Below are 19626 nucleotides of genomic sequence, written 5' to 3'. Positions count from 1 at the left end.
CAGCCCTTGGACCACCCGGCACCCCCCAAACAGACCTGGAGGCCCAAGACCCAGGACAGGGGACAGCAGGTGCAGGTGGGATGGCCCCTGATGACAGAAAGAAGCAAGAACCCCCTATGCACACATAGCAAACTCTCTGCCAAAACCTCGCTGCAGCCACGTCTGACATGACATGTCCTTGGGCCCCGCCGTGCGTCCCTTTAGGAGAAATGAGTCACACTCTGGAACTGCCCGAGAACCAACCTGCCATCACATCTCACTGCCAGATGTATAAAGCACCTGCATGCTCAGACTGCTCACGGTGCCACCTCCACGTCTGTCTCTGTACATGACTCTGCTCCACGCACTTCCCAGCGACTACTCTGCAGGGTGCAGTGGGACCAGGTTCCAGCCCCGAGGTCACCACCCCATGGTCATGCTGGGATCACAGCTGCACAGTCGAGAGGGAAAGCGCAGAACTCTCAACCACGTCCGGTCCTTGTGTACTTTGTGAAGGTTCTTAACCTGCCCACAAACCCCTTCCCTCCCCCGAGCCGGCCCATGGGCTGACCAGGGCCCTCCACCCGACCCCTGTCCCAGCGCCTGGTGGAGGCAGGGTGGCCTGGGCGACTCCAGCACTCATCCGTGGGACTCATGTCATTCTGCTGTCCCCGTGACCCAGCTTGTACAGTCCGAATCTGTTTCTTCTTTGGGGGAGGGGTGGTTGTTTTGTTTGTCTGTCGGAGATCTGTTTTGTTTGGTTTTGTTTTCTGATTTTGGGTTTTGATGTTCTGAGGTTTGGTTTGATTTGGTTTTTCCATTTTCTCTGGCGTTTATTTATTCGTGCTTCCAGTCACGGTCATATTAAAAGCTGGTCTGTGGAAACGGCTGAGTCGGTGCTGCCTTCTCCCCCATACTCAGCCCTCTCTCCCCCCCTGTGAAGCCTTTCGAAGGGGCCAGGCTGGCCAGGTCAGAACCCACAGATTATATACAGGTAAAGTCTCCTGCAGCAGCGCTTACCTTTACAAAGTGTATAGAGCGTATGCACTTTTAGTCTATTCTAAATCTCTAAAAACTATTGATTGCAACCTTGTAAATGATCTCATGACCATTAAGGGGGTCACAGTTCATGGCCTGAACGACACTGTCGCGGACCATGGGCGTGTGGCTTGAAGAGGGGGAGGCAGAGAATGCTGCCCAAACCTAAAAACCGTGAAGGAAGCCTTCCCACCCCTCTGATCCTGTCCTTGAAATCGGGCTGGCCTCCCTCCCACACAGCAGCCTTTCCAGACCCTCTCTCTGCACCCCACCTCCCCACCCCCCATCAAGCAGACCTCTGCTTGTTCCAGCAGAGGTCACACTGGCTTTCTGCCTGGCTCCCCAGGATCGCTGGCCAAGTGGGAAAGGAGGGGGGAGGTGCCTCGTGGGGAGAGGGCGTGCCCTTTCAAGCCCCTCCCACAGAAGGGGGCTTCCTGTCTGGGCAGAATTCTTGTCCTCTGGCATCATGCTGATTGCAGGGGGAGCCTAACCTTTACTCTCCCGAGGCCCCTTCAGGCCGCTGTCTCCGCGCAGGGGGACCCGGCAAGGTGGCCAGGCCCAGGTACACGCGGTGGCCAGGGGGCGGCTGGGACAAGGCATCCCTGAAATGCCTCCTCCCAAGCACCTTCTCAGCCGGGCTTGCCGGAGGCTGTGGGCCAAGCCGGGCTTTAATCCTTAGGGACCGAGCGCAGGGCTGCTGGAAGGCGCCCTGTTTTCGGTTTCTACCGCTGCTATAACAAATTACAACAAATGTACTGGCTTAAAATGCAGACGTATTGCCTTCGAGTTCTGGAATTCAGAAGGCTGACACGGATCTCACCGGGCTAAAATCTGTGTCGGCGGGGCTGTGTTCCTTCTGGAGGCTCTAGAAGAGAAACCGTTTCCTCGCCTTTTCCGGCTCCTAGAGGCCACCCACATTCCGTGACTGGTGGCCTCTTCTTCCATCGGCCAACTCAGCAATGGTGGTGGAGTCCTTGCCTCACACAGCTGTGACCTTCTGGGTCACCTCTCCCTCTATCCCAGACCCTCTCCTGCCTCCCTCTTCCACTTTTGAGGGACTCCTGTATTAGACCGGGCCCTCCTAATAACCCATGATAATGTCCCCTCTCGAGGTCATTAACTTAATCACAAACATCAAAGTCTCTTTTGCCACATAGGGTAACGCATCCACAGGTTCCAGGGATTAGGACGTGGCCATCATTGGGGGGCATTATTCTACCTACCAAAGGCCCTTTGGACCATATAGCCTACTGCCCTCATTTTCCAAATGAGCAGACCCAATAGAGGAGGGGAGGGACTTGCCTAGTGTAACAGAGTTAGTTTAATGGCCATGTCAAAGCTACACTCCCAAGCTCCCAGGCTCATAATTCCATCTCTAGACCCACCAAGATGATGCAAAACAAGAAGCACTGAAAGTGATCACTTTTCCAGACTTTCCCAAGGCACGGAAGGCCCTCTCCTTAGACAAACACACGCCTCACTGCATCAGGCTGGAAAATGTCCTTCTGGTGCTTTGACTGTCAGATGCCGAGGAACAGTGAGTGTCCTCAGACCGCTCCCATCGGGGACAGGAACAAAAGAAATGTCTATTCAGTGAGTTGGGAATCTACAGGATGCTTCTGCCTTGTTCCAGTTACAGTTTCATAAATGTTTTAAAAATCTATAGCTGAAGTTGCAATGTGAACTGCTTCATTGGATTTCTGGCTTCCTTTTCAAAAAAAAAAAAAAAACTTCAGATCAATTTGTGACGGAGCACCGAATATTCTAGTGGGTTCGGATTGCTTTGGGCCTCATATATGTACACGCCCCTTCCAATTTGGAGATTCTTGTTTTGCTCATCTTGGAGCAGAACTATAGACTTAATCTGTTTAAAGGGGAAAAGATAGGAAACTCAAGAGAGCAAATTAATAGCCAGCTACAGATTGCTACTAAGCAGTTGTTAGCCAAAGACACAGTGTATGCTTGAATTCTTGGGAGTGCTGGGGTGATTTTTCTTCTCATTTCAAACAAGTAGCCATGTGTGTACTCATTTCCTTAGTGAAGACTTGGAGACGTTTGGTAGACTGAGGAGACTCGGGGATGTGTCACATTTTCGAGAGGGACCCCAAGGATGAGAGGAAGACCAGGAGTCTGGAATAGTCACAAGCCCAAACCACAGGCTGAATTATCAGTAATCTCAAAGAGCCACGTCAATCAATCAGTCAATCAACTAACGGCACATAACCTCAGAAACAGAATCAGGTGGGACTTGCTGCATTTAGGGGCAGTGAATGGAAGAAGCATTTCCGTGAGTAGCCATGCCAAGGCCTGAGCTGGCTGCTTGCACGCTGTTGCTTTGTTGTTTTTGGCAGGGAGAAACCAGAGTTATTTTATTTTCCTCTTTCCAGCTTGAAACTATTTTTGTAAGAGTCTTCATCACAAACACGCCTAGTGAGAAAAGGTTCACAGAGGGTCTCTGGAGAAAGGTTCTTGGTGAGCTGGGAAGGAGTAAGTCAGAGCCAACACCGCCCAGAGATGTGATCTTGGTGGCTACTGTGTTTGCTCAGGGGAAGCTCAGCTCAGCCTGCCTGAGCCTAGAGGCCCAAGGAGACACCTAGGACCTCTTCCTCCAAAAACCTGGAGATTTTAATTTGATTTTGAGAGTTAACCTCGGAGCAGAGATGAGGGCCTCCAGAAAGCACCAGTGAACGAGCTGCCCATTATAGAATAGAGGTGGCGGCTCCAGGAGACCAAGGATGCGGCCAGCCCTGATGCACTCACAGCCAGGGCAGCCCTACGCTGTCCATTATGCACTGAGCACTGGCCCCCAAGAAAATTCATCATCTGAGCGGGGATACTGACAAGTAAACAGACTACAAAGATGAACCCAAGTTCAGAGAACGAGAGAGAGCAGCACATACCAAGTCTGCGGGGTGGGGAATGCTAGAGAAGGGACACCACCATGTAGGTCCAGGGAACCCCAGCAAAGAAGAGAAAGGGGAAAACCTCCAAAATGACCACTTAGAGACAGGCAGGTGCAAAGGATGAGGGACAAGTCATGGCGGAAGCCCTTCAGCTCCTTCCCCTGCTCTCCAAATATCTATGAAGATACTTCCTAGCCAAGGGTTAATTTATTTAGCAAATGGCTTTCTCCCCATTCATCTGAGACTCCTGGCACATGGAATCATTTTGTGCATGCGTTTGAATATTCCGAGGGCTAATAGGTTGGGCGCGTCTGGGGAGAAGGTCCCTGGGAACCAAGAAGTAGGTCAGTGGGAACCAACCCAGCCTGAGGACAGGTGGGAGGAGGAGAGTCTCTTACTAATTCACTTTAACATTTGTGGAAATCTATGCTCACTGACTTTGCAAGAGCTAAGCAACAGTGGCAAAGGCTTTGGACAGAGAGTCAAAGGACTGGCTTTCCAACCCATTTCTGCTATAAACTGACCATATAACATTGGACAATGTAGTTCACTTCTCTGGGCCTCAGTTTCCCCCTCTTTATAAGAAGAGGTGTTGGAAAACAAACAGATAAGCCTTTGGTGTGCCCCAACTCTAACAGTCTATGAGTGTAAGCCGAGAATGGGGGTCAGACATCCCAGCAAGTGTTTGATGATGCTGGGTTTTGGGGGTAATTATGAGGATTAAATGAGCTAAGGTAACTACTTCCTCCCTTTTCTTCTTTTCTTTTTTCTTCCTGTAAAACACTGATTCTTAATCTTGTTTGGATTCAAAATAAGGTGAAAGCTATGAGCTCTCTCCAGAAAAAAAAAATGCACACGGTCACAGAGATATACATTCAATTTTGCACTTTATTTCAGGAAGGTTGTGGACCCCCAGAAGCCCATCTATGATCCTCCAGGGATGCCCTGAGGCTAGACAAAGACTCCCTGGTCCAGAAAGTGCCAACCCTTCCCACAAAAGCGCCACAGCACCACAAAGAGCAACCAACATTTCTTCTCGTAAAATGACATAATGGCTGTCATTTTTCAATTTATAGGAGCAAAAAAGGAAAGATAGATAGGATTTGATCAATTTCAAGTTTTTCCTCCCATAATTTTTTTTAAACCTTTGGCACCTGCTGTAGCTTGTGTGCTAATGAGCTCCCACAGATGGCAAAATGAATGAGCAAGCAGAAAATGAATATGAATAGAGAACCTTGAGATGTGATTTCATAAAAGCCATTTTATGCCTGCAATGATTTTGAGGGCTGAGGAGACCTGCCTACCTAGAAAGCAACCGCAGCATCGCTCAGCAAACATCCCCATGGCCTGATTCTTGGAATGTGACCGCTGGCCCCACCGTGGACGTTCAGGGAGTGCACGCCCTGTGGTCTCCGGCTGCTGTTGGGCCCCAGACACATACCACTGTTGACATCTCATTCATTTCTGAGCAGGAGGGTAATGGTGCTTCTTCTTTAAAAAACCAAATAACAACACCACCACCAAAACAGCCCTTGAAAATGGCAGTGAGTGAAGCTTTGGGATGGGGAATTTGGATGCCTTGTCTCCTTGAAGCTGCTCTCCACGCCATGCCTCTGAAGGAAGTGGTTCATGTGGCCCACTTATCACCATCATGGGCCATTTGTCTTCCATGGAATTCAGACTTTGTGGTTTCCTTTCAAAGGGAATTATCAAAGGGGTCCAAGACAAAGTGGTCGGTGGGCACCAAAGCATACCCAACTTAACCAGCCTTGGAGGGAAGAGGTCAAAGAACAGCTGGAAGAAGCTATCCCAGCACCAGGCAGGGTCTCTGTCCAGAATCCCTCACTCCATGGGCATTTTCTACGTGCCCACCATGGGCCGGGCACTGTGGGTCCATATACCAAGAAGACACAATCTCGGAGGGCTCAGAGTCCAGTCGGGCAGAGGTGGGCAACAAATGTACATGCAAGAACCTGAACAGCAAGGGAGCTACAGTGAAGGTGCCCAAGGCTCAGGACCCTGGGTCTGTCTGCCAGGCTGAGGTGGGGCAGGTTTCGGCCAAAGCCTTGAGAGATGGGTGGGAATTGCCTGGCAGGCAAATACCTGAGCAAAGGCTTAGAGGTGGAGGAGAACTTGGAAGGTCTGGGGAAGAACAGATCTCTGCTGAATGGGAGGGCGCTGTCTTTCTGCTGCCCTCCCTCCACTGGAGTCCAGCCAGCTAGAGTCCACAGGCTAGCTCAGACTGGGACACGCCAAGGACAGAGCACAGCCTTTGGAAGCCAATGGCTCCGTCTGAATCCCAGTTCCACCAACTGCATTACCTTGGGCAAGTGCTAGAACTTCTCTGGAACTCAGTTTCGTCCTAAAAATGGGGGTGACCTACCTCCTAAGCGTGCCGTGGGGGTAGTGAGATTAACTATGGAAAATGCCAGTGTGGTGCCTCACACATGGTAGGATGGAGATGAGGAAGCGCCATCCTACCGGCCAACTCCATGGACAGTGACTGCCACCGAAGCATCAGGAAGGATCCCTGGCAAGTAATAGAATAGAGGCTTGTGCTCAGTTTGTGATGTTGGCCACAGGCAGGAAGTGGGGGCACATCTGCTACCCCAAAGGAGGTGTCCACTAAATGCTGGACCCCATCTGACCAGGCCAGCCTCCCACTCTAGAAGCTTCAGGCCAGTGGCCTGGAGTAAAGAAAAAAAAAAAAGCCATATCCAGCTGAAAGGATGAGTCTTACAGGCAGAGCACAGGGACCCGCCCAAGAAGAGTGCTCAGCAGAGCGTCCCTCAGTGGAGGGACCCAGGAGTCCCTGCCTGCCTCACCTGGGCCTACAGGTAGAGAAATGACAGCACCTGGGTAGCTAATCATCCCCTGGAGCATTCACCCCACTCAGCAACAAAAGAGTTAGACAAGCCCATTTCCCATTAGTCTCCTGGAGTCAAACTAGCCAAGAATGAGGTGGCTTGGACTAAAAAGAGTGACAATAATTCACTTCACTCTCTCTGCTTTCTGTAGAAATCTCTGCCACTTTGTCCAAACCATCCCCCTCCTCCTTCTGCTGCTTCTTCCCATAGTCTCCCCTCTCCTCTTCCTCCTTCTTAGCAAACTGTGTTGAGGACATGGCACAGGCATCCCAAGTACACCCCAGTCACCAGGACAGGCAGGACCACCATTCCTCCCCAGGGGGGCCCCCTGAGCTTAGGGAAACCAGCATTTCTTAAGCCCCCAGGCTGTGCCAGGCCCTGTATTTGGTGCCTCGATGCTCTGTATTATGTGATCAACGCAATATTGTGAGGTGGTCTTTATCAGTTCCCCTTGTCCCTGAGGACCACTGAGGCTCAGGGAGGCGGAGTGACTTACCCCAGGTCAGGCAGCCAGGATAAGAGAGGAAAAAATGAAACATAACAAAACATTGTGCCAATTCCTTCCAAACCGTGCTGAACGGCCAAGGGGGAAGCGAGTGGGACTTGGATGAAAAGCAGCCAGGTTGGTCCCCCTGAAAGGGAGAAAGGCATCCCAAGAGGGCTCAGGAGGGGCAATGGGTCCCTCTGGAGGGATGCCTAGGGCCTGACACTTAGCTGGTACTTAATACCATTGCATGAACTGCTGCTCTGTTGAAAGAAGGTATCCGGGCTCATTCATTCACCGATTCTGCAAACATTAGCTGACTGCCCACCATTCATTCTTTCCTGCATCAGTCATGCATTCAATAGGTTCATTCTTTCACTGAGAACCCACTATGTGCCAACCACTATTCCGAGTGCTGGAAATACAAGGAATAGACCCATTTCCTGCCCTCATGGTGCTTACCATCCATAAGGAGACGGAAAATGGGATGTATGTAAATTCACATGTGCATGAAATAATCTGACAGCAATTCACTGGTAGTAAGATCATGACAAGAGGGGAGAGGAGCTTTCAGCTATGGCAGTCAGAGAAGTTCATCTGAGGATGTGAAATTGAGACAAGAGCTGGTTGGAAACGAATAGCCACTCAAGGATCTAAGGAAATGGCATTCCAGGAAGACCCGAGGGCAGGCGTGAAAGCCATGTGGTGAAAACAAGCGTGTTGATTGCTTGGAGTGCGTGCATGGGGAAGAATGGCAGGGGATGGTGACAAGTATGAAGCAGCCAGGGATAGAAACCCACCAGTGTAAAAGCTTCTGAACAGTTGAGAAATGAATCTGTAGATGTCAGCTGAGCCTGGCTTGTGAAAGATCTTGCATACCAAGCCAAGGAACTTGGACTATAATAAAGGTGAGAAAAGCCATCATATGGCCAGGATGCAAGGGAGTAAGAAGGTGGAAAGCTCACGGAAGGGAGGAGGTGGGATGGCAAGGGATACTCTCACGAGGTCGGTGTCATTGTCCCAGGAAAGAAGTGACAGGGGCTTGAGTTAAAGCAGTGGTATCTGGGATGGACAGGAGGGACAGTTTCCAGAGATATTAGAAAGCTTTTAAGAGGCAGGACAGAGTGAGCAATAGAATGTGGGGCGAGTGTGACATGGATGCAAGGAGACATGAGGAGGTAGCCTGGTTACTCTACTCAGTCTGAGAATATCACTTAGAAACTGGGACTTCCAGGTAGAGCTATAGACCATTTAACCCTCATGCACAGGTGAGGGCTCTCCCCTAGATTCTCCTCTTCCATCTCCACCTTTTCCTCATCCACCCCCCAGCCCAGGCCTCCAGGATCCCTTGTCCAGGCCTGCCCCTGCCCAGCCCTATTTTCATGCCAGCCTCCACGTCCTTTTAACAACTCTTGCTTTGATTCCAAGGACCACCTACTCCTGAGTGAATGGGACCCAGTGGAGCAATTGGCTGGTTGCAGGCAACAGAAACCTAAAGTGAAGTTGAAATAGAGGGTATGCATCACCCAGAGATAATGGCCCAGAGGTCTCGGGCCAGGTGAGGGAGAGCACAGACTGCAGGTGGCCCAAGACAACCACCTCTCAGCAAAATACAGTGACCTAAGAGCACATGGAATCTCCTGGGTGCAAATTTATCTCTTCTGAGCCTCCATTTCCTTATCTGTAGCTGTAGAATGGGGATAACAAGGGGAGCTCCATGATAGTAATAGTTCCAGGGTCTAGATTAGATGATGCATGGCACATGGTAGGTACACAGTGTTGCCTCCATATTAAAAAGAGAGCAGTATCTCCCTATGACTTAATGAGAATGGATCCATTTGTCGTTGATCCCCCAGAAGCCCAACTCCCAGCAAGGAGCTGCTCCTTCACCACCATCCACGTGTATGAGCAGCGCTCACGTTTTAGCATCACCTTGACAAGGCAAGAGCTCCACAGGGAGGCAGAAGCAAAAGCCAGGGTGGGACACAAGGCAGGGCCAGCTACGCTCTGGCGATGCGAGTGGCCCAACACCACACCGGCAGCGGAAGGAAACTGGCAGTCTTACCAGTTGCGGACACTTCGCCGCCCCTCTGCTGTTTGCTGACCAGTGGATTTGGAGATGGCAAGTCGGTGGGGAGGGGCAGTCGACATCACAGTCATCTCTCCTCCTGGGGAAGCACCAGCCATCCCTCAATCAGAGAACTGCAGGGTTCTCTGAGTCCTTTCCAGAAGAATCTACAATCTCAACTCAGGGTTCAGCCTCTCAGTCATCACAGCGGTTGCTTCTCTTGCTACCATATCCACAGTGATCCTGAGACTTGCCCACCTTCCTCCTTCACACATAGTCCCTCCCAAGGGACCTGAGACACTGAGCTCTAGGTTAATGGGAGACAGTGCTGCCTCCTTCTGAGCTTCCCACATATTGAGAAAGGCAGAGACGTGCCGTGTGGTGCCTGGAAGCCATCCACACCCTCCACCCGATCCTCCAGCTTCCCAGCAATGGTCAGCAGTACCAGGGGTAACTAACTTCCTTACCGGGCTGAGATGGCCACCAGCACTTGAATTTTCTTCCGCTAGGGGGCACTGGAGAGCAGGGGAGCGTCTAGCCGAAGCCCAAGGTGTGTCTCCACTCCGGGTGCTCCACCCCTTGGCTTCTGCCAATGTGTTAGCATTCTCCACTGTGGCCACCCTCTGTGACCAGAACCACAGAAAACAGATGTCCCAAGGACCCCCCCACACACAAGCCTGGAGTATACCACAGCAGACCCAGACAAGGTTGCCAGATAAAATATAGAAGGCCTAAAAATATATATATAGGATGCCTAACTAAATTTGAGTTTCAGGTATACAACACATCGTTGTTTTTGTTTTTGCTTTTTGAGAGAGAGCACACACAAGCAGTGGCAGTGGGGGGAGGGGGTTGACAGAGGGACAGGGAGAGAGAGAATCCCAAGCAGGCTCCATGCTCAGCGCAGAGCCCAATGTGGGGCTCGATCTCATAAACCTGAGCCGAAATCAAGAGTCTGACACTTGAAGCTCCTGGGTGGCTCTGTCGATTGAGCATCCAACTCTTGATTTCAGCTCAGGTTATGATCTCAGGGTCATGCTAGCCTGCTTCCATTGCTCAGAATATTTCCCCCCCACATCGCCAGCACTTTTTTCATTCCTGTCTTATGCTGCCCCCAAATTCTCCCAACTAGAAATTGAGTTAAGTTGATAAGAATTCTCTTACATTGGTGTCAATGTGCTCGATCCTTTCTTTCTCATGCCTAGATGAGATCAGTTAGAAGAAAGGACTAAGAATTTCATTTCATTTCTGAGAAATAATTTTGTAGCACATAACTGTTCAGGGATAAGGCAGACCTGGGATGGAGAGCTGAACTCAGGGGAGGGCAGGAAGGGGCAGGATATACAGTAAGCTCAGTTCATTCTTGGGAGGCAGGCTCTGATGGCAGGGAGGGTGCCCAAGAAAATCTTTGCTCAATTAAATTTATCTGTGGGGGCACCTGAATGGCTCAGTCAGTAAAGCATCCGACTCTTGATTTCGGCTCAGGTCATGACCGTGGGGTTGTGAGATCAAGCCTCTCCTCAGCACAGAGTCTGCTTGAGATTCTCTGTCTCCCTCTCCCTCTGTCCCTCCCCACCCCCCTAAATAAATAAATAAATCTTAAAAAAAAAGTCAGACACTTAACCAACTAAGCCACTCAGACTCTCCAAACAACACATCATTTTTTAATATAAGTGTGTCCCATGCAATATTCGGGACATATGTAGAGTAAAATTTATTTGTTGCATATCCAAATTTCAAATTTAACTTAGGCATCCTGTTTTGGTTATCATTGTTTGTTTTGCTAAACCCGGCAAACCTAGATCCAGGTAAAGGGTCTAGGAAACTCCACCAGGTGTGGGCACGGGAAGCACTGACCCCCACCCCCACCCCGTGTCTCCAGGAATGGAGGCAAGCCTTCTGGGGTAAGCTTTATGGAGCCCAGCCCAGGTGGACAGGTGAAGAAACTCCGATGTGCCACCTGGAAACACAGTGATAGCTGAGAACCACACTTACGTTAGACTATACTTTATTGGTTGGCTTGTCTTCCCAAGCCTGGATCAGAAACCAAACCACATCTCCCAGCCTGCTGTGCGTGACCTGGTCCATCCACAGAGGATCCTACAAGTCACAGCCATCCACCCAGTCGCTGAGGTCCTTGCCCTGGCAGTGACGCCTCCAGGCCTCCCTGAGGATGGAGGATGGGGAAGAGGAGAGACCAGGTCAGCTGCCGCCTTTAGTCCCTGCTCAGAGAAGAACAGGAAGGAGGCATGGGCTCTAAACCACGGTAAGGAAAGGGGCTAGCAAGGGAAAGAGGGACTAGTAAACCCCATTCATTAGCAAAAACGGAAGAGCATGGCCCTGAAAATGTCATTTACCTAGCCTCCTAATTTCACTAATAGAGATACAGGGTAATTTGTTCAAGTTCACCCAGAAGTCAGTGGCAAAGGTCCAGAACCCCAGTCCAACGCTCTTTTCCCACACCATGCTCCCTCAGCAGACAGTCATGCTGCCTTACAAGCGTACAGCCCTTTACAGTCTACATAGCACTGTCCCATCCATCACTCATTTGTCTGCACCCCGCTCCACCCCCGGCAGCCCTATAATGTAGATTAGGCAGATAGAGTGTTCCCTATATTCCAAATGAAACACTGAGACTCAGATGCAAAATTCCTCACCCAAGATCCACAGCTAGTAAATGACAGAACTGCAGCCCCACCCACTTCTCCTTAACCACCAATCCAGGTCTTTCAATTGTTGGTAACTATAGTTTATAGGCTTTTTCAGGACCCTTACCTTGCTCCATCATCACATGAGCATCTTGAAGATAAGCAAGATCCCGGGGTCCTGGGGTCCCAAGTTCTCAGGGGTTCCAAGCTTTGGTGATTCCATGATGTCAATGTCAAAGAGCCCAATGACCAAGAGTGCCCCTTGAGGACCTCTAGAGATCCATCAATGAGGTGTGGTCAGCTGGCTTGTTTGCCTCTACCATTAGACTGTGAGAGCCTTGAAGGCAGAGACTCGGATCTCAGCTTCCCTGCAGCCCAGCACCCAGCACAGAGCTCGGCATGGGTGAGTTCCCAAAGTGTGCAGGTGGAGGAAATAAACCGTACCCTTTCTACTTTCTGGGACCACTGCCTGTTATTAGCCTCAGCCACCTCTCAGGGGGTATACCTGCCACAAATTTACTCCCAGTGTACAAAAGAGAGCTCTTCTTTGATATAACCCAAAAGGACCTGTTTCCTCCATCCCCGGGTGGTGCTCCCAAGACCTCAAGCCCTTGGACTCCTGCCAAGCCTACACTCACCCTCTCTGATCTTATAGCTGTGCATTATGTCCTGCTGAGCCTGCCTCACTCCAGACTCAGTTCCTAGGGCATCAACTGTTCTCAGACCAACACATCTCCAAAGCTGTGGTCATGGTCAAGGCGCATCTCGGACCTTCTCTAGATTCACAGTCATTTCTGCCTCCTCCTCACCCTTGCTGCTGCACATTACCTGTCCCCATGCCTCCTGTACAGGCCCTCCTAGCCAACACCCCTCCTGTCCATCAGCTGAGCAACTGTCCTAGCGCAGACCCTGGATCTTTCACCTGGACTCCTACAAAGGCTTCCCTACCATGCCCCTGCCTCTCGTCTCCCCTCCCCCTTCTCTCTGCTCCTGGGCCAATATTCACTCCCTCCCAAATTCCTTTACCTGTCTTATGACGGTCACGTCTGTCTGTAGCTCCAGGAACCACCTGGAGTATCTCACCCTCCCCACATCCTGCCCCTGCTGGTCTCTCATTCGGAAATGAGAGGAAAGGGAGGTTGGAGTCTCAGCAGTGAGACCCCCTTTGGAGGAGTCTGCAGGGTCACTGCCTCAGAGGTCCATCTGGGAACCAAAGATCTAGTCCAGTGCCCCATGGGATGCTCATCTAACCCCCTCGCCTATGAGCATGGCCGCTCCAAAGGCCATCTTGTGGGAAAGAGGCAGGAAAAGAGAAGACTGACAGGGTGTGACTCCAGAGCACCACCCCCCACATACACCCCCACCATGCTTCAAGCCCGGAATCGCTTCTTTGATCTGTTGTACATCTTGGGCTTTTCTACAAAAGTTAGTTTCGATGAAGATGCCACCATTAAACAAACAAACAAGGTTGACCAGACCCAGGTCTTGTGGACTTGTAGGCAGGCATCCTAACAGAGGCATATGGTGGAAGAGCCAGGCTTGGCTCCAAGAGCTCCCGTGAATTGCTTACCCTCCCAGACACTCAGTGCGTTGTCTGTAAATACTTCAGGGACAGTAACCCCTATGGCCGAAAGTTGGCTGCAGATCAGACTGTGAGGCCATGGAATGGTGGCCGGGACAACATGAGCACTCAGGAAAGATTAGTTCCCTCCTGCTGTCCACCAGTCCTGGCCACATCAGCCTGGGGGAGCGGCGGGGTGGGGGTCCTCTAGCCCAGGTTACCTACCAGCTGGCCAGACCCTGGGGCTGTTGCACGATCTTCATGGCACAGATAACAGTATCCTTAAGGTTAGGATTCAACAAGTCTGGGGTGGGAGGCAAAGAAATATGATGAGGGAACAGCGGACAGAGCTAGACATCCAGAGTCTGTCTGTCTGTCTGTCTGTCTCTCTCTCTCTCACACACACACACACACACACATGCCCTTCTCCATCCTAAACCCAACCCTGTCTCTTGATCCCTCTGGAAACACAGATATCACTCTACCACTCCCCTCCCCACCCTCCTACAGCTCTCAGAACAGTCTCCCATCAGATTCGTGGTGGACCTACCCTCATCTCTTGCCCCATCCCACTCTCCTTGGTGGGCCCGGAGGGGCATGGTGGAGGATCCCCACTCAGAGATCCAGGTGAGGGGCGCAAACAGCAGTGGGGAACAAGCCAAGATGGGTGCAGAGGCCCGGCCCACGCCGCCCCCGGCTCGAGCCCAGCCTACCGGAGCAATACTCCTGGCACAGGTTGGGGACCTCTGGGTTGAGGTTTTTGCACCACTTCCGGCTGTTGATCTGGAAGATGCCGTTGTTGGTGCTCCCGTCGGCTTCATGGTCCACAGCGGCTGTGTTGAAGCCACTTGTGAAGTAAGCAAGACAGACCCCTGCGTAGGGTGGAGATGCAGGCCCGAGGGTCAGGCGACCGAAACCAGCACAGACCAGGACACTCACGTGCGGGCACCACACGCGAGCACCTCTGAGCCTCAGCTCTTGCCCCAAGGTGGTCATGGGGGCTGTCCTCCCACCTACTTCCCCAGTGACTCCAGCAAGGCTCAGAGGGGCAAGGGACTCACTGGGGGTCACCAGAGCTACCAAATAGCAAGAGTCAAGACTGTCCCTCAGGCCTCCTTTCTTCCCGCTGTCTCATCGCTCAGCACGCAGCGGGGCCCAAGAAATCTTTGTGGGACAAATGGACAAAAGCTAGATCTTTAGAGGCAAAACAAGGAAGACACAGGTGAGAGCTGGTAAGGGGGCTAGAACGAGAGAGAAATGAGTCCAGATGTGGCTGGACCTCACAGCTTCCCGAAACTACCAGCAGCTTGAAGAGTCTGCTCTTACTGGTTTGCTCAATTTACCCTAAACCTCAGTGGGAATGTCCGATCCTCTTGGCTGCCATTAGGATTAGGGAAGTAAGCTATTCTGTTTCTTTGGCTGTTGACTTCAGCAGTAGGGGCAGGGAGGGTAGGGACATGCTGATTGGGCTGCCTGTGGCCTGCCTATTAGGTATTTAACTTGTGCTAAATCTTGCCCACCTGCCTGGTTATAAAGCCCTTGATGTACAAGGGAGGGCTGAGGCTCAGAAAGCTTCCAAGACCACCTCCCCTGAGTGAGAGCAGGGAGGGGAGCAGGGAGGGAGAAGGGCAGGAAGGGAGGAGTGGGGGGTGGCAGTGTCTGGGGGTGCGGTTCTTACAGTCAGCCAGGGTGGATCCCCGGTATCCCTCCATGCCAAAATCCTGGAGCACTCGGGCCAGCTCACAGCGACTGTAGACCTTGGCCTGGCTGGAGGTGAGCAGGCAGCTGAGCAGAGAGGCAAAAGCCAGCAACATGCTCCCCTGCGGGCACAGTTGCCTTCTGGGAGCCCAGCTCCTGGCTTCCATGCAGGCGTCGGAGGCACAGCCCCCGCCACGCTGGCTCACAGCTGGGTTTTGAGATGGCAGGCAGTTCAACAGCCCTGGTCCACCACTCACAGAAGGTTACCCTTGGAAGAAAAAGAAAAACGGGGTATGAGTGTACCTGGGAAAAGGGGAGAAGGCGCCAACGCAGCAAACCAGCTCCCTTGCAGCCATGAGGAAGCCATCAGCCACGCCCCTGAGCTCTGAGATCCAGGAGAGGGTTCCCTGAGGCCAGCTTCCCCTCCGTCCTGCTTTACACCTGCCCCAGCAGCTGAGAGAGGAGGAGGGGAACTGGGGGAGAAAACGAACGTGTTTGGAGCTCCATACTACTTGCCAGGCATCATCGAATCCTAAAGCCCTATGTTGCACAACTAGGAAAGAGCAAAGTTTGGAATAAGACCAATGTTTACGTGACTCCAAAGCCCCACGAGGTATGGCCATGAGCAGATGTTCCCGGAGGGCAAGGGCCCAGCAATGGCATCAGAGTGTAAGCCAGTCCCTACCCCACCATTGTCAAGGGAGCGCTCTCCTTGGGTTTGCCTCTTGCACTGGCTCCACGGGCCAGCCCTCGGTATCATGAAGGACGTTTGCACCTGGTTATGACCTTCACCTCCACTCTGTCTTAGCCACCCACTCCCATGGCCTGGTCATCCGTGCATCTTGCCACCACCCCCCTCTGCAACCTTCCATTCTCATCTCTCTGACACATCTTCCCACATCTCCCGTGACCCTACCCCACCACACTTACTGTCCACGTTCATAGAGTCAAAAAACAAAACAGCCACACGACCTCCTGAATGGTGTCCCAAAAAACACATGGCCTCCAACCCCACTGGACCTTCAAGCCATGGAGGATGACAAGGTGGGTTAAGGGTGTGGCTTTGCAGTAAGCCTTGAGTTTGAAGCCCACCTCCGCCCTGCACAACATCTCTGACTTTGAACACCTCCCGAGCATCACTGTCTTCAGCTCTCCAATGAGGAAATGAATAACACCTGCCTCAGAAGATGTTTGAAAGAATGAATGAGAGGAGAAAGGCCCAGAGAGAACTTAGCTCTTTGTGCTAAAAATAGGTTCACTGTTATTTCTATGATGAAATACTTCTCACTCCGGCCCGAAGGCTTGTCTTTGGCCAACTTTCTCTCTCCCATTGCCCTCAAAGAGTATTCGAGATGCTCATTACTGCCCGCTGCCTGGTCCCACCCCCGAGCTCCCAGGAGACCTCACCTCCTGCCTCACGAGGGCATCAGGAGCCTCGTCCTACTCATCTTCACCCCTCTAGTGTGAGGATGCGGGGCTGCAACCCTTGTCAAGGCCCGTCGTGCCTGCAAGCTCACCCTTTCCCGCCTCTCGACCTCACTCCATGGGCCATTGCTCCTCTCCCAGGGTCCTCAGCGCCTCCTCCTACCACTTATCATTCCCCTGATGCATGGATGCATACAGGCCTTGTCATCATCTATACTGACTGGTCTCTCTCCCTCTCTTCTCATGGAAACTTCTACAGGAAAAAATACTGTTTTCTCACCTCCCCATTTGTTTTCAACCCAGTGAAATTTAGCTTCACCACCATCACCACACGCCTGACGCTGTTCTGCCCCATCCAGTGGGTCTTGCCAGTTCCTGACCCACAGGGGCGCTCAGCAGCCTTTCACACCATTGCCCAATCCACCTGTTGAATCTCTTGCCACTCTTGGCTTCCATGATGCCCCCTCTCCTGGGTTCCCTGCTCCTTCTTGGGCTCTTTCTTCTGATTGCCTACGTCTCAAATGCTGGTATGCTTTCCAGGCATCTCTACCCTGAGCCCTCCTCTCTCTCCTCAGGATACCCTCTGGGTGGCCCCACAGTTAACTGCCACCTGCAGGCCGATGATGTTGAATTTCGTCTTCCCCAGAGCAGCAGACCTCATCTGCCACTGCCTCCTGGACTTCTCCACTCAGATATCCCGTGTCACCTCAGACTAAGCAGGTCCAAAACAGAACTAATGTTCCCACTAAAATCGGCTTCCTTGTGCCTTTCCTTTCTCGGTTTAAAATATTCTTGGTTTTAAACTCATAACTGGGGCGCCTGGGTGGCTCAGTCAGTTAAGCGTCTGCCTTCAGCTCAGGTCACGATCCCAGGGTCCTGGGATTGAGCCCCGCATCAGGCTCTCTGCTCAGCGGGAAGTCTGCTTCTCCCTCTGTGATCTCCCTCGCTCTCTCTCTCAAGTAAATAAATAAAATCTTAAAAGATAAAATAAACTCGTAACTTTTTTGGTTTAAACACATTTATCCAAACTAGAAATACAGATGGCATTCTTCACTCCTTCTGTCTCTACACCCTTCACCCACCCACAGCCAGTCGATCCCGAAGTGTGATTGATTCTGCCCTCCCTCCGAGAGCACCGTCTTTCCCTCAGTTCCGACCACCATCCCAGCATACTGATGGGCTCCTTGCATCCAGTCCTGACTCGTTTTCCAAACTATTCTAGACACATTTACCACCATGAGTTTTTGAACAAAAAGCCTGGCCACCTGCCACCCTGGGGTGGGTGCATCACTGCTCCTAGGCATGCATCGCTCCTCACGACCCAGCCGTGTGGACCTCCCCGTCACTCACACTTTGAGTTCCAGTGATGCCATATTGTTCACTCATGATGGCGCACTAGCCCTCTCCTTCCTCTACATGGCTAACTCTTACTCATACTTCCAGAGTCACACAGAGATGAGTTTGCCAGCTCCCCAACATGCCCCGAGCACCCTGTGCTTCTGCCATCCCTCTGTCCCACAGGACTGTGATGTACAGTAATCATTCCCTCCATAAGAGAACTTCCAAGGAACACTGGCCATCTTGTGTATCTTCACATCCTAAAAGCCAAGCCGAATTGTGGGTATGGAGTGACTGTTCAGTGGGTGCTGCTTACACTGAAGCATCCTGAGGTCCTGACCCCAAGAGCACAAACCCGCCCCATCAAAGTGGGGGGCGGGGAGGCAATGGGGGGAACCTCACTGAGCTCTTCACACACCCGGCAGACACTGCGCTGGGCCTCTGCAGGATGTTTTCTAACGTGAGCTCCTCTAATCCTCTCAACAACTCAAGGTTCGTAGGAGTAATATCTCCCATTTACAGACGAGGACACCAAGTTCGCTGCTTTGCAGAGACTGTTTTTGACTTTTTGTTTTTGTAGCAAAGCGACTTAAAACTAATTTCATCCTGAGCGAGTCATGGCAGGTTGAGAGGGGTAAGGAGTGAGGGCTGGTGATTCAGAGACCAGACACCCGCCAGCAGGGTCTCCCCCTCTCTCTCTCTCTCTCTCAACTCAGCGCTCTCCCAGCCCAGGACTCCCCCCCATTTCTGACCACCCCCTTTCTTTTTCCATGCCCCTCTCTGGCCAGGCCAGCCAGGGCCCTGGTCAACAGCTGCATGAAGAGGGCAAGGGGGCTCACTGATCAGGTGTCGTCCACACCAGAGCTAACACGGCAGTGACAGTGACAGCGGCAACAGGGACCCGACACCAGGCTTCAGCTCAAGACAGCCCCATGATACTGCTAGGGCCCCAGGCACCCAGCTTTCAGAGAATGATGGGGGAGGGCAGGCTCCAGACTGACACAGGGCCTTCTGGAACTCCCTAGTTCTGTGAGCTCATCTTCTAGAACCATCTTCACCTACTGAGCTTTGACTGGTCTCCTGAGCCCCTCAGTTTCGGGGCTGGGGACACATTAGGAGTATCTAAGCCCAACCCCCCTTGGCCACCTCCACACACACTCGCACACACAATAAGTTGAAGGATGACTTCTGCTCCCAACAGATCCTTCAGGTGGTTGCCCAGCGATAACAATGGCAGGTGCCCACGGCCTCCCCAGGCAGCCTACCTCACCGTCACACTCCTCTGACTGGCAGAAAGTTCTTCCTTAGTGTGCCGAGCCACAAAAGGCCCACTTCCTGCATCTGCATGATGACAGTTCAGTGTGGACAAACTTGGGACAAAGGTGACGCTGTTGACCCTACAGCCTGAGGGACAAAGCAGTGACGTGGAAGGACACATGATGCCCATGTCTGTGTCCCACAGAGGCCCCTGCTTGCATAGCAGTTAGAGCATGGGCTTTGGAGTCACGTGGATCTGGGAATGAATGCAGGCACTAGTGACTACCAGCTGGGTGACCCAGAAAAAGTGACTTAACCTCTTCGTTTCCTCAGTTCTCAAATGGGAATAACAATACCAGG

At 51.9% G+C, this 19626-nt stretch overlaps 1 protein-coding gene across 1 annotated transcript; it reads right to left on the bottom strand.

Annotated features, from left to right (window-relative positions):
* Positions 1-11334: 11334 nt before the first annotated feature.
* Positions 11335-18946, bottom strand: SPACA3 (sperm acrosome associated 3). The gene is made up of 5 exons (XM_021704323.1): positions 18869-18946; positions 15227-15514; positions 14262-14420; positions 13774-13852; positions 11335-11506 (listed from the first exon to the last, which is right to left on the bottom strand). The coding sequence occupies exons 2-5, from the start codon at positions 15411-15413 to the stop codon at positions 11440-11442; spliced, it is 492 nt and encodes a 163-aa protein (XP_021559998.1). The 5' UTR covers positions 15414-15514; positions 18869-18946; the 3' UTR covers positions 11335-11439.
* Between the last annotated feature and the right edge of the window lie 680 nt (positions 18947-19626).

The sequence above is a fragment of the Neomonachus schauinslandi genome, chromosome 15, assembly GCF_002201575.2.
Source record: "Neomonachus schauinslandi chromosome 15, ASM220157v2, whole genome shotgun sequence".
NCBI lineage: Eukaryota > Metazoa > Chordata > Mammalia > Carnivora > Phocidae > Neomonachus > Neomonachus schauinslandi.
The sequence above is the reverse complement of the archived record's forward strand: the minus strand, read 5'-3'. Positions and strand labels throughout refer to the sequence as shown.